General features: G+C 32.7%; 1 protein-coding gene, 1 long non-coding RNA gene and 1 pseudogene across 4 annotated transcripts; all 3 read left to right on the plus strand.

The window, feature by feature from the left end:
* Window positions 1-4,395: 4,395 nt before the first annotated feature.
* On the plus strand, window positions 4,396-5,906 carry LOC116012255 (annotated as a pseudogene).
* Window positions 5,907-8,087: 2,181 nt separating this feature from the next.
* On the plus strand, window positions 8,088-9,315 carry LOC115999497. The gene is made up of 2 exons (XR_004094010.1): window positions 8,088-8,172; window positions 8,249-9,315. It is a non-coding gene; the product is annotated as an uncharacterized LOC115999497 (long non-coding RNA).
* Window positions 9,316-9,756: 441 nt separating this feature from the next.
* Window positions 9,757-13,145, plus strand: LOC115998406. Of its 3 annotated transcripts, none has more exons than XM_031237992.1 (2): window positions 9,757-10,700; window positions 12,697-13,145. In XM_031237992.1, exons 1-2 carry the CDS (start codon window positions 10,667-10,669, stop codon window positions 12,951-12,953), a joined length of 291 nt encoding a protein of 96 aa, XP_031093852.1. In that variant the 5' UTR covers window positions 9,757-10,666; the 3' UTR covers window positions 12,954-13,145. The 3 variants fall into 3 exon arrangements, with proteins under 3 accessions (XP_031093852.1, XP_031093858.1, XP_031093844.1); XM_031237998.1 differs by having other exon boundaries at window positions 9,757-9,911; XM_031237984.1 differs by lacking the exon at window positions 12,697-13,145 and having other exon boundaries at window positions 9,757-9,911; window positions 9,988-11,054.
* Window positions 13,146-16,034: the final 2,889 nt, after the last annotated feature.

Consider the following 16,034-nt stretch of genomic DNA (forward strand, 5'->3'; position numbering starts at 1 on the left):
ACACACACACACACACATACACACACACACTTTTAACACTATACTTATTAGTATAATTTGTGTATATACTTTAGGAAAATATTCTATCATTAAAAAAATAATTTAAAAAGTAAATTATTAATTAGATTGTCTAATATAATTGTCTTACTAATTGAGTACCATGCTACTATAATTCATATTTTTGAAGTCTTTTTATTACCAAGCTAAATACATATCCTTAATAATTAAGATAATCCTTAGTCACATCCGTAGTACTAAAAGTAGTGTGTCTATAGGTACACAATATTTTATAATTGACTTAACAATTAAGTATAAGTTGTTATTGCCAAATACAACTTGACAATTATTAAACATTATTTATGATATTTATTGTGTCCCTTGTAATATTAAAATTATTAGGTAAAATTTTATAACTAAGATATAATATTATTAAATCGAAATTATTAAAAATAATGTTTCCATAGTACAATTAAATTATATTTTCTCTAATAATTAAATAATTATCTAACATAAATTTAAATTTATTAATAAGTATTTATGCTAATTATTATTAGGTATTAATAAAAGGGATAAAAAAGTTAAGAAGAAGAAGAAAATGAGGAGGAAAGCACATATACATACATACATACATACATACATACATACATACATATATATATATATATATATATATATATATATATATATATATATATATATTATATGCCATATAATATCAATATAAAATTTAATAATTATTTCAANTGGAATTTACCTCAAAATTCCAATCCTCAAGGAAATGTTGCAAGTACCTCAGATGATGGAAGTGCTCTTTGTTGCGAAGCACCAATAGCCAGGGAAGGTAGAAAAAGGTTCGCGGATATATGGCTTATAGACTCGGGAGCCNATATATATATATATTATATGCCATATAATATCAATATAAAATTTAATAATTATTTCAAAATCAAATACATAAATGTTTTAAGGAAACAATGGATTTTACAATTAAAAAGTGTGCTATTCTTTTATTGATTTCCAAAAACATCATCGTCGTCACCGACTCCTTTGCATATCTTCTTCTCCGGCTCTAGATGACCCTTGATTAGCAACTCCAGCAACACCATGTGTTCATACTGCAACAAATATTCATACACATACATAAATCGAAGTATAAATATTGAGACTAACGCCAAAGTATTAAAACAAAAGCAATCTTGTGCTACAACAAATATTTATTATCTTAAAATCGGTATTGTAAAGTGATATTGTAATTGATATTATAATGGATGCAACACCAATCCATTCTATTTACAGGGCGGTGGAAGAAGAAAATGAGAGAGCCGCCAAGATATGATTTCACAGAGAACGGGAAGAAGAGACAGACAATGCAAATTGAAGAATTATGATTTTCAAAATCAATAATCCATTGTATTTATAGGTAGAAATGGTGAGAATTATAAATTTGTTAATTTTTCAAAAGGAATGTATAATTAATTACTTAACATTTTTAATTATTAATTCTAAATGAAATTATTACCTTATTAATTCTATAAATGAAATTTTGTTAATTTTTCATAAAGTTTGATTTTATGATCAGAAACGTGGAATTTAAGCAGTGGGAAGGTTTATAATTCTATTCTATTTTATCATCATATAATAATAAAAATTCCATCGTAATACTTACCATAGTTACTAATTAACATTAGCTTAATTACTAATAATTACTAATAACAAATTAAAACTAAATTCTATCATAATAATTATCATAATTACTAATTACCATTACCATAATTACTAATAACAAATTACAATCAATAATTAATATTATTCTATCATAATAATAATAATTACCATATTACTAAAATACCCCTACGTTTGGGCTGGAAAATTTTGGAGGAGGATATTATTTTTATATATAGTATAGATATAGAAGTATAGATATAGATTATTCTATAATAATAATAATTAATATTATTAATATTTATTATTATTATTATTATTATAATTACCATATTACTAAAATACCCCTACGTTTGGGCGGGAAAATTCTGGAGGAGGATAATGCTTTTATATATAGTATAGATTAGTCCGTATTATATATGTAGTCTTTGAGCTTTGTACATGCATTTGTTTTATACAGTTGTATAGATACTTACATGCGTCATGCACTCTTGCTTAGCTAATAAAAAAAAAGTTGAGGGAAGAAACAAGATGGGGATGGAGCCGAAAGTAGGGGAGCTTTGTTTTGTAATGTATGTATGTTTGACTCAAGGGAGTTATGCCAAGGGGATTTTCTAAATATATTATAATAATATATGTTATGTAATATATTATTATAAGGAGTAATATTGATGCTTCCCCAAAAATTAATAATTTCTTTTTAAGTGTTTAGGTGTAAAATAATTTATAATGCCTTAATAATATTTTAGTAATTCGAAATATCTAATTTATGTGATTTTTGGGATTTTAGTTATTGAAATGATTGGAAATTTTAAGAGTTTTGGGAAATTTAGCTTCAAGGGTAAGTTTAAAGAAATTATTTATAAAATTCTGTGTAATTATTATAAGAAATTATTTTATAAAATTCGTGTAATTATTATGATCTAACTTTGTNCAAATTGAAGAATTATGATTTTCAAAATCAACAATCCATTGTATTTATAGGTAGAAATGGTGAGAATTATAAATTTGTTAATTTTTCAAAAGGAATGTATAATTAATTACTTAACATTTTTAATTATTAATTCTAAATGAAATTATTACCTTATTAATTCTATAAATGAAATTTTGTTAATTTTTCATAAAGTTTGATTTTATGATCAGAAACGTGGAATTTAAGCAGTGGGAAGGTTTATAATTCTATTCTATTTTATCATCATATAATAATAAAAATTCCATCGTAATACTTACCATAGTTACTAATTAACATTAGCTTAATTACTAATAATTACTAATAACAAATTAAAACTAAATTCTATCATAATAATTATCATAATTACTAATTACCATTACCATAATTACTAATAACAAATTACAATCAATAATTAATATTATTCTATCATAATAATAATAATTACCATATTACTAAAATACCCCTACGTTTGGGCTGGAAAATTTTGGAGGAGGATATTATTTTTATATATAGTATAGATATAGAAGTATAGATATAGATTATTCTATAATAATAATAATTAATATTATTAATATTTATTATTATTATTATTATTATAATTACCATATTACTAAAATACCCCTACGTTTGGGCGGGAAAATTCTGGAGGAGGATAATGCTTTTATATATAGTATAGATTAGTCCGTATTATATATGTAGTCTTTGAGCTTTGTACATGCATTTGTTTTATACAGTTGTATAGATACTTACATGCGTCATGCACTCTTGCTTAGCTAATAAAAAAAAAGTTGAGGGAAGAAACAAGATGGGGATGGAGCCGAAAGTAGGGGAGCTTTGTTTTGTAATGTATGTATGTTTGACTCAAGGGAGTTATGCCAAGGGGATTTTCTAAATATATTATAATAATATATGTTATGTAATATATTATTATAAGGAGTAATATTGATGCTTCCCCAAAAATTAATAATTTCTTTTTAAGTGTTTAGGTGTAAAATAATTTATAATGCCTTAATAATATTTTAGTAATTCGAAATATCTAATTTATGTGATTTTTGGGATTTTAGTTATTGAAATGATTGGAAATTTTAAGAGTTTTGGGAAATTTAGCTTCAAGGGTAAGTTTAAAGAAATTATTTATAAAATTCTGTGTAATTATTATAAGAAATTATTTTATAAAATTCGTGTAATTATTATGATCTAACTTTGTGATACAACCCGAAAGTCGAATCAAGAGGTCCTTTTCGAGCAAGGGTAAACTCCAAGAATTAAAGATAGTAGAGAGTAAGAAAGAATAGACTTGAGAAGAATATATTGTTCATTGCCCTGAGATTATATATCTCATACAGATATAAATACTAGAGTTTGGTAATGAAGATGCTAATTTCTAGAAATGCACTTAAATGAAAGTTAAAAAAGCTATAATAATGGAAATAACAATTCAATGCATCACAAATTGCGCTGGAGGCTTTTTCATGCGTTTTGACTTGCGAGATTCAATATCTTGCATGACCACTTCTTCCTTCAACTAAGTAGAATATTAGCCCATGCATCAATCTAATTTATTTTGATTCTTATACGCAATCTTTAATTTTTAATTATATGGCAGTCAGCTGGTTTGAGAATCACTGATGCCCCAACCAAGCCAACTGCAGCATCTCCTGATGCAGGTCTCACAACAGTACAACCCAATAATCAATGCAATCAGATACAACTAAATAAAGAGCCCCAGGCCAGCATGCATTCTTTGTCTACAACACTTAAGAGAAGAGAAGAGAAGAGCAATGGCACAGGTAATAATACATCATATTAGTGCTGCGCTGCAAAAAGGACTCCACACAACAATCTTTATATATAAAGTATACAATCTTTGTTCCGAGAGATTGTACGATGCATCACTATTTGAGGGAAAGGTGCGTTCTGATTTCATAAAAATACTGCTGCATGCTCTCTTAGGAGATGGAAAAGATCAGAGCATTTCTGCTGAATCTTAATTTCCACATCTCTTTCATTTTGCAGGTGGCTAGTTTTCCATTTGATGATCACAACTGTACAACTTATACTATCATTTTGTCAGAGTGCATATTCATGTCGTGGTTGTGCACTGCAAGGACTGGTTTGATGATATCCAGTCTTCTTCTGTACCTAAAGGTGAATAAACTTTAATTTCTTATATTTGGATCCATAAGTTGTTAAGGTCACAGTCGAATGGAGATTATATTCTCTTCTTAATTGGAGCTTCCTGTGCTTCTCGTGATTATTTTTATGTGAGCAAATTTTGATTCTTGTTTTCTTCCTCCGATCCGGCCAGTTCTTTCTAACAGCTGAGGAATCTATTGATTACTACTCTACAACCAGAAAAGATGCATTGATGGAAAAGCCCTCGTTCTGCCAAGTCAAATTGTACATTCAACTAACAACGTAACTACACCTCTCTATTTTCCCATCTATATTCTTAATCGTTCCTTAATGATAGATTCTTTTTCTGATAGAGGTACGTCAAGTACTTTGAACGTATTTTGACGGGCTTCAATGGAGAGAACCAGCCTGGGCGGAGGTAAAAATTTTCTTTGATTAATGCTTGAATACCTTTTTGGATTATTTATTGAAGTTGATGTTTTATATAAAAGAAAAATTCTAGTCTTGCAATCATCCTTATGTACTCAAATCTGAGAAGCTAGCTTTGAACAAGGTAGAAAGTGGGATTTGTATCCTTACTCCTTGAAGTTGTTGCAGGTGCATGCTCAGAGGTTTTCGGCTCCATAGGTGCCCTTATTGGATCAGGCCCTCCATTACGGTCTCAGCTCTGATCATAATGGTAAGTTAGAATTTACTCCATACTAGTTATGTCATCTTTATACCCACACGAGCCATTTATTGTAGACTATCCTATCATTCAGTTTGACTTTCTGAATTCCTCCTATTTTTATTTTAATGCGCAGGTGTGCTCTTTTCGACCAAAAAACATCCGAGAACCAAGGATATCTCGGTAGGTCTTTAGATTTGCATCTTTTCATACTAATCTCTTCCTCAACACTATATATTATTATATACAGTGCCTAGAATTTCTATGGGAGTGAGTTCTTGTAGCTTTGCTGATAACCAGTTGAGGAACTAACTATTTTTATTTAGGAGAATTTCTATGGTATTTATTAGTGATTTAACTCATACTTGTATCCTCCATTTTGTACAGCCTGAAGAATACTGCACCAAAGAAAGGGATAATGGTTTTTGCTCTCCCTGGGGAGCCTGGCCTTACAGAATTGGCTGGAGATTTCAAAGTCCATTTTCATGACTGTCGGCAGAATTAGGCAATGTTGCAGCAGCCATAATTAGGCAAATATCAACTTTGAACAAGAAAGTTAGGCAGCCAAACTTTGGAGAATTATTGTTTGGTCCCTAAGCTTTAGACTAACTACAAAATGACCCTTATTTCTCAACTATAAATAGGGAGGTCATTTGCCATTCTTGTCATCCCAAATCATTATATTCTTCCCTCATATACTAGAGATATTAGAGAGTTTGTTGAGTGTATTTCTCCTTCCTAGCAAGAGAGAATTATCCTTGTTTTCTCCTTGTTAGTTAGAGAGTGGTTGTAACTCCTATTTTCTCATAGTGAAATTCTTCTACCATTNGAAAAGCCAGAAACTACTCAGATACAGGTAGAGGAGGAATTTGAACAAGATTCTTCTGAAGCAGAACCGGCGCACGAGGAACCAGAACCAGAACGCTCTGGAACTCCAACAACTCGTCAATCAGACCGTGAAAGAAGACGTCCCACTTGGCACTCAGATTATGTTATGGAAGGGAATGTTGCATACTGCCTTCTAACAGAGGATGGTGAGCCATCAACCTTTCAGGAAGCGATAAACAGCTCAGATGTTTCTCAATGGACGGCAGCAATGCAGGAAGAAATAGAAGCTCTCCATAAAAATAATACATGGGAACTTGTGCCACTACCACAAGGAAGGAAGCCAATTGGTAACAAATGGGTCTTCAAAATCAAAAGGAATGGTGACGATCAAGTGGAGCGGTATCGTGCAAGACTGGTGGTGAAGGGATATGCTCAGAAAGAAGGTATTGATTTCAATGAAATATTTTCACCTGTGGTTCGACTAACAACAGTTCGTGTAGTTTTGGCGATGTGTGCTACATTCAACTTACATCTAGAGCAGCTAGATGTGAAAACGGCTTTTCTTCATGGAGATCTTGAAGAAGAGATATATATGCTCCAGCCTGAAGGATTTGAAGACAAAGAGAATCAGAACTTGGTTTGCAGGTTGAACAAATCTCTATACGGTTTAAAGCAGGGGCCAAGGTGTTGGTATAAGAGATTTGATTCCTTCATCATGTGCCTTGGATACAACAGACTGAATGCAGACCCTTGTGCATATTTCAAGAGGTTTGGAAAAGATAACTTTGTTATATTGCTGTTGTATGTAGATGACATGTTGGTCGCAGGCCCCAACAAAGATCATATTGATGAATTGAAGGCACAACTGGCTAGGGAATTCGAAATGAAGGACTTGGGACCAGCAAACAAGATTCTATGGATGCAAATTCACCGAGACAGAGGTAATAGGAAGATTTGGCTTTCTCAAAAGAATTATTTAAAGAAAATCTTGTCACGTTTCAGCATGCAAGATTGTAAGCCAATTTCTACCCCTCTTCCTATTAATCTCAAAGTATCCTCAAGTATGAGTCCTAGCAATGAAGAAGGGAGGATGGAGATGTCTCGAGTACCGTATGCATCAGCGGTGGGGAGTCTAATGTTCGCTATGATATGTACAAGACCAGACATTGCGCAAGCAGTGGGAGTAGTTAGTCGGTACATGGCGAATCCAGGCAGAGAGCATTGGAACTGTGTGAAGAGGGTCCTAAGATACATCAAGGGGACCTCAGATGTTGCATTATGTTATGGAGGATCAGACTTTCTTATCAACGGGTATGTGGATTCTGACTATGCAGGGGATTTGGATAAAAGTAAATCTACGACAGGATATGTGTTCAAAGTTGCTGGTGGAGCTGTAAGCTGGGTTTCAAAACTGCAAGCAGTTGTGGCTACGTCAACAACAGAAGTAGAATATGTAGCAGCTACACAAGCCAGTAAAGAATCAATTTGGTTGACAATGCTATTGGAGGAGCTCGGGCACAAACAAGAGTTTGTCTCTTTGTTTTGTGACAGTCAGAGTGCCTTGCATCTAGCAAGGAATCCTGCATTTCATTCAAGGACGAAACACATACGAGTGCAGTACCATTTCATCCGAGAGAAGGTGGAAGAAGGGACAGTAGATTTGCAGAAAATCCATACCACGGACAACGTAGCAGATTTCCTAACAAAGGTAATCAATGTTGATAAGTTTACTTGGTGTCGATCTTCCTGTGGCCTGATAGAGACGTAAGCGGCATGGAAAGTGCAAGGTAGAAAGAATGGTGTGAAGATATGATTGTTACAATCTNCCTCATTTATTTTTCTTTCTCAAATTATTGTTGCAATCTGATCTATCCCACTTCCGCGGGCGCAACAATGACAAGCAAGCTAAGGAAGGAGACTTTTACTGGTATGCAACCAATTTTTCGGGAGTGTTGGATTCTGCATCTGGTGTGGATTCTTATATTGTTCTCTTGATTATTTAGCTGGTTGAGCACAACAATGATTGAGAACCGGAAAATTGTGAATACGATCGATGGTTTGGACAAGGTACATGGAGAGAAACTTGCTACACTTGAAGCTGTATTGAAAGTTTTTCTGACCACATCACATGATTATATCCCTTTGCTAGCTGGACTATATTTTGATACCTCGCCTGGTTTCCTAGTGGACTATGATGCTGCTTTTCCCGCAACTCCGATCCTCTCTCAACCAGAAGCTAAGCTACTGGTGTAAAATCATCTGACAATTCGAGTTCCAAAACTACCTCTTCAATTCTCCCAGTCCGGGCTCAGCTGATGAGTCTAAGAAATTAAATTAAAGACGATGTATTTTCAGACAATGAAGCTGAAGAAAGCGGAAAAATTAAAGGAAAGTTACAGCTAGCACCTTCTGAAGGTGTAGACACTCAAGTCTCGGGTTCTGGGACTAATACTGGTTCAACTCAAATCTCGAGCCCGGGGCTAAACACAACGTAACGAGCCAAAACAGCTAAGGATGCCGCAGTTGGCCTGGAGCTGCACCAGGCCAGGCAGTGACACCCCTAGTACAGTATTAAATAATACAAACATGCATCTTCTCTCCTTAATTCCATCTCAGACTCCATCCCATGGCAGCTGCTTTAATTTTATTTTTCTCAGAAGCCAATAGGAAATTCACAAGGCAATGCAAACTCGCAAGATCGAGCGAGGCTCATCAGGTAGCATTCAACCTTTAATTTGCATTGCCATTTTTAAATTGGAAAAAGTTCAGTTCTTAAGGACGTACGTACACCTCCTTTACACTCATCAGGATCCTATCCGCAAGTACAGTTCCACACCTCAAAACAAACTCACAAATTCAATGCCTACCAACACCTATTTAATTTCCATCTGCTATATATATATATATTCTTTCAACCATTCTTCCATTCCTGCCCTAATTCACTTACAAATTAATGTTCATCATCAAAACATTCTAACTTTAAGTAATCAATTCAAGGATTGAATTTGAATCCTTTTGTTTTTCCCTGGTTATGTACACACTTAAAAATAATACAAATTATCTTGAGATATATAGAGAGAATTCAGAGTGCGTGTTTCTTGAATTTCCAAATTTTTTATACACACAATTTCCAATCAAAGTCTTTACTTAATACTCATTTTCATATAAATTCAATTTACCCTTTCACCCGTGAGGTTAAGAGATCGTCCCTTAGCTTAGACCATTAAATCTCCCAATATACTTGTATACTTTTGTAAATTGCCTTAAGATGGAGGATATCTTAGTACGTACCATTTGTAAAATGCATGCATACGGTGTGCATGTTNTAGGGAGGTCATTTGTCATTCTAGTCATCCCAAATCATTCTATTCTTCCCTCATATACTAGAGATATTAGAGAGTTTGTTAAGTGTATTTCTCCTTCCTAGCAAGAGAGAATTATCCTTGTTTTCTCCTTGTTAGTTAGAGAGTGGTTGTAACTCCTATTTTCTCATAGTGAAATTCTTCTACCCTTGCCCGTGGTTTTTACCCTAATTTGTTTAGGGGTTTTCCACGTAAAATCTATGCCTCATTTATTTTTCTTTCTCAAATTATTGTTGCAATCTGATCTATCCCACTTCCGCGGGCGCAACAATGACAAGCAAGCTAAGGAAGGAGACTTTTACTGGTATGCAACCAATTTTTCGGGAGTGTTGGATTCTGCATCTGGTGTGGATTCTTATATTGTTCTCTTGATTATTTAGCTGGTTGAGCACAACAATGATTGAGAACCGGAAAATTGTGAATACGATCGATGGTTTGGACAAGGTACATGGAGAGAAACTTGCTACACTTGAAGCTGTATTGAAAGTTTTTCTGACCACATCACATGATTATATCCCTTTGCTAGCTGGACTATATTTTGATACCTCGCCTGGTTTCCTAGTGGACTATGATGCTGCTTTTCCCGCAACTCCGATCCTCTCTCAACCAGAAGCTAAGCTACTGGTGTAAAATCATCTGACAATTCGAGTTCCAAAACTACCTCTTCAATTCTCCCAGTCCGGGCTCAGCTGATGAGTCTAAGAAATTAAATTAAAGACGATGTATTTTCAGACAATGAAGCTGAAGAAAGCGGAAAAATTAAAGGAAAGTTACAGCTAGCACCTTCTGAAGGTGTAGACACTCAAGTCTCGGGTTCTGGGACTAATACTGGTTCAACTCAAATCTCGAGCCCGGGGCTAAACACAACGTAACGAGCCAAAACAGCTAAGGATGCCGCAGTTGGCCTGGAGCTGCACCAGGCCAGGCAGTGACACCCCTAGTACAGTATTAAATAATACAAACATGCATCTTCTCTCCTTAATTCCATCTCAGACTCCATCCCATGGCAGCTGCTTTAATTTTATTTTTCTCAGAAGCCAATAGGAAATTCACAAGGCAATGCAAACTCGCAAGATCGAGCGAGGCTCATCAGGTAGCATTCAACCTTTAATTTGCATTGCCATTTTTAAATTGGAAAAAGTTCAGTTCTTAAGGACGTACGTACACCTCCTTTACACTCATCAGGATCCTATCCGCAAGTACAGTTCCACACCTCAAAACAAACTCACAAATTCAATGCCTACCAACACCTATTTAATTTCCATCTGCTATATATATATATATTCTTTCAACCATTCTTCCATTCCTGCCCTAATTCACTTACAAATTAATGTTCATCATCAAAACATTCTAACTTTAAGTAATCAATTCAAGGATTGAATTTGAATCCTTTTGTTTTTCCCTGGTTATGTACACACTTAAAAATAATACAAATTATCTTGAGATATATAGAGAGAATTCAGAGTGCGTGTTTCTTGAATTTCCAAATTTTTTATACACACAATTTCCAATCAAAGTCTTTACTTAATACTCATTTTCATATAAATTCAATTTACCCTTTCACCCGTGAGGTTAAGAGATCGTCCCTTAGCTTAGACCATTAAATCTCCCAATATACTTGTATACTTTTGTAAATTGCCTTAAGATGGAGGATATCTTAGTACGTACCATTTGTAAAATGCATGCATACGGTGTGCATGTTTTGTTTCAACACATCTTCAATCCTCACATACTAATCTAATTAAGCTAAGTCCTAATCTAATATTGCCAATTACATACTTGAGGTACAAGTATAAAATACTAACAAAAATTAATATCTTTCACATTTTCAATGGTCAAAATAAAGAAACAAATCAAATTAAGTAAATATTATTTTATTTTAATTTTTACCATAAAAGATCATAGAAAACTATTGAGGTTCACACGTTTTTTTAGCTTCTTTTCAGGTTCACACGTTTTTTAGTGGCAATGGTGATTTCTTCATTTAATTTTTGGATTCTCTAATATAGATATAGATTGACTTATATATATATATATATATATATATAGATTGGAGTAATATATCATTGCTAATCTCTACCATCTCACTATCGTATTGCATGTGTTTCTATTTCAAAAGTAACCTTCTTTCTCAACAACAATTTCGAATTCTTAATCCCTATATTTAAGATCTAGATTGTGTTTTTTTTTTTTTCCTGTTATTGGTTTCTCTATTCCCTTCAATTTCGAATTCTTAATTCCTGCATTGTATTTCAGATCTAGATTGTGTTGTATTCTTTTCTGTTTCTCTACTGCAATTTCAAATTTGTAATCACTGCATTGTATTTTAAATGTAGATGGTTCATACTGCAATTTCGAATTCTTAATCCCTACATTTTATTTCAGATCTAGATTATGTTGTATTCTTTTTTGTTTCTCTTGCAATTTCAAATTCTTAATCCCTGCATTCTGGACGTAGATTGTGTTGTATCCTTTTCAATTTCTCTACTGTAATTTTGAATTCTTTATTCCTGCATTTCGATTTCTCTTATGCAATCAGTGCATTTCAGATTTAGATTGTGTTGCATTTTTTTTGTTATATTTTGTGATTATACATTTTACTATTCGTGTTTGTATATTTGTACGGTTACGATTCATTGAATCTCTTAGGTATACTATTTGTGTTTGTATATTTGTACGGTTACGTTTGATTGAATCTCTTAGGCCCTTCACATTAATTGTTTTTGAACCAAATTTTAAGAAAAGTTGAGTGGAGGAGGAGAGAAGGAGAAGTGAGAGAATGAGTGAGATCCTTGCAGTAATATGAGGTTTTTGAAGTAAATAAGGGCCCCACGTTATTAATAAAGTGATATGCTCCTGCGCCTTGCGCAGACTGTGTTATTTATCTATTTTTTTAAGTTTCATATTTTGTTTTGTTTTTTTCTTTTTCCTTCCCCTCCTTTTCTAATCATAGCTGTAAAAACTTTTCAAAAATATTACACTATTGAGGAAGGTCTTAGGCTTCTGCACAAAATATTTTGCTTCGAATTTGAACGTTTTTGAACTATTGAATCAATTAATTGTATTTTAAATTCTGCACTTCTTTCCAGGTAAGGTTATGGCAACCAACGAAGAGATGAGTGAGAGTCAGAGGCGTGCTAAATTGGAGGTAGATTGGAAGGATGTTACGCAACTGGAATTTGACGAGATGTATGTCTATCTCAAGAAAATTCAAAAGCGGGTTGACGATCTGAATGCCATGGTAGAGAAGATGTGTCACGATGTGAAGGAGGACAACAAGTTCTTGGAACATCTTATTACAATGTTGTCTGATCTAATAACTATTTTAAGGAAAAATGTCAAATAGACCAGTGAACTTTTACACTTGTACAAATAAAAATAAAAATTAGGTCATAACAATTTCACTTTAAAATTAATGAAGTTTTCTTAGGGTGCGTTTGGAATATTATGAATTATTTCATCTGAGCCAAAAAATGTCTTATTGTAGTTACATGAGCCAATAGATGATATATTGAATATATATTGTTTTGAATAATTATACATGTTTGATGAGATATAAACACTATATTCTGAGCAAGAAAATGCCATCCTATAGTTACATGAGCCAATAAATAATTATACATGTTTTAAAAAATGTGAACATTATATTTTGCTGGCAAAAAACTATTTCTATATTTGAATTTGTCTGAATCTATATGTTTAACAATACATGTTGCAGCTCTAGGATTTGGCTGTACCACCATGTGTAATGTTTAGTCCCAGCATGTATGGGACAAACATAATAACAAAAAATCCAGCAGATCCACGTTGCAGGTCAGTGTCATTCAAATTTAAACTCGCCGTATTAGGATGTATGATTAAGGTTTTTTACTTTATATTAAAAGTTGCTTTGTTCATACTACCATTCAAATTTGGACTTTAACTATAAATATAAATGTTAACAAATTAATAGTTAACCTTTGTATATTTATAATTCTGAGATTAATTTAACAATCTGTCAGTTCCCATAAAATTTGAACATTATATTTCCTTTTCGTTTAAAATTACAGCCCAGTACCATTAATTCATAATAAGAACTTTACAGAAATGCGTTGATCCTATAATTGTGAGGTAACATGTGAGCTTAATTACAAGACAATTAGAAAGTAAAAACACAAGCTGTAGAAGTCTACAAGCTGTAGAAGTCTATAACCCTAAAATGAGTAATAAAAAGTACATACTCATTAAAGAGGCATAAATGATGATTACGTGAAGCTATATTACAAATGAGTATACATACTCATTTGAAAAAAAAAAAAAAAAACACAGAAATGAAGCTATAATTAAATTGTAACTACAAAAGCTAAACTAAAATCAAACCAGAATGTTATGGGTTCATTCCAGTCTCCTATTGCCAAGAAGCACAAATATGGTGAACAGACTTTCCATCTTGTTTCATGTTTCTACAACTGCAAAGTTCTCTGTGCTGCACACATGGAAGACCAATAGTAACAAACATTCTTTTTGATGTTGCAATTGTAAAATAAATATGCTATATATATTGACAACTGAGTTCTTAAAAAAAAAAAACAATCAACTGAAATGAAGATATAATGTCACTTACAACCAATCTGTCCAATCATAACGATTTCATTGAATCATTGGATGGTAATCTTAAATTTTGTCCACAATCAATCTGCCCAATCCAGGTGAGCTAATGCCAAATAGCAAACTTATATTTATATAATTGCTTGGAAGATGCTTCTACACACGCATTATTGTACTAAAAAAACTTTGGGATGGTTGCAGTATTACAATGTAGGACATAACAGGAAAATGCAGTAGCAATTTCATCTTAACTATAATTTTCAGGTCAAAGGAAACAGCAAAAACTAAAATGAATGCCACCCATGGCATAATTGTTCACAGCTTACAGACCAACAGGACTAAAAGACACCATAAAAACCATGTCATAATTGTTTATAGCACCCAAAGCATAAGAACAAATTAAGACCATACCACCACAGACACTAAAACCATCAGAATGTCATGTTTAATTTATAATTTTTATGAAGATGTTACAATAACATGTGTAAAAATGTTATATTTCAAGAATATAAATTAATACGGAGTGTGTATATTTACTTTTAAGTATGCTCCCCATTGCGGCTACAACATCCCCAAAAACCCCATCGTGCACGTCAACGTGTGGGCCGTAGCTCGCGATCCGGGCGTGTGGAAGGAGCCTCTGGAATTCTGACCTGAACGGTTCGTGGAGGATGATGTGGACATGAAGGAGACTAATATCTTTCACATTTTCAATGGTCAAAAGAAACAAATCAAATTAAGTAAATATTATTATATTTAAATTTTTACCATAATAAAAGATCATAGAAAACTATTGAGGTTCACACATTTTTAGGTTCTTTTCAGGTTCACACGTTTTTTAGTGGCAATGGTGATTTCTTCGTTTTGATGCAAAATTAAAATTTATTTAATTTTTTGATTCTCTAATATAGATATAGATTGACTTTTATATAATTTGTTATATATATATATATGTATGTATGTATGTATGTATTTGGAGTAATATATCATTGCTAATCTCTACCATCTCACTATCGTATTGCATGTGTTTCTATTTCAAAAGTAACCTTCTTTCTCTACAACAATTTTAAATTCTTAATCCCTATATTTCATATCTAGATTGTGTTGTTTTTTTTGTTGTTGTTGGTTTCTCTATTCCCTTCATTTCGAATTCTTAATTCCTGCATTGTATTTCAGATCTAGATTGGGTTGTATTCTTTTCTGTTTCTCTATTTCAAATTTGTAATCACTGCATTGTATTTTAAATGTAGATGATTCATACTGCAATTTCGAATTCTTAATCCCTACATTTTATTTCAGATCTAAATTATGTTGTATTCTTTTTGGTTTCTCTTGCAATTTCAAATTCTTAATCCATGCATTCTGGAGGTAGATTGTGTTGTATTCTTTTCAATTTCTCTACTGTAATTTTGAATTCTTAATCCCTGCATTTCGATTTCTCTTATGCAATTTTGAATTCTTAATCAGTGCATTTCATATTTAGATTGTGTTGCATTTTTTTTATATTATGTGATTATACATTTTACTATTTGTGTTTGTATATTTGTACGGTTACGTTTGATTGAATCTCTTAGGTCCTTCACATTAATTGTTTTTGAACCAAATTTTAAGAAAAAGTTGAATAAAGTGGAAGAGGATGAGAGAAGGAGAAGTGAGAGAATGAGTGAGATCCTTGCGGTAATATGAGGTTTTTTAAGTAAATAAGGGCCCCACATTATTAATAAAGTGATATGCTCGCCTTGCGCAGATTGTGTTAGTTATTTATTTTTTTAAGTTTCATATTTTGTTTTGTTTTGTTTTTTTTTTTTCGTTTCAACCCCCCCCCCCCCCCCCCCCCCCC

This window comes from Ipomoea triloba, chromosome 1 (genome assembly GCF_003576645.1).
Source record: "Ipomoea triloba cultivar NCNSP0323 chromosome 1, ASM357664v1".
Lineage (NCBI taxonomy): Eukaryota > Viridiplantae > Streptophyta > Magnoliopsida > Solanales > Convolvulaceae > Ipomoea > Ipomoea triloba.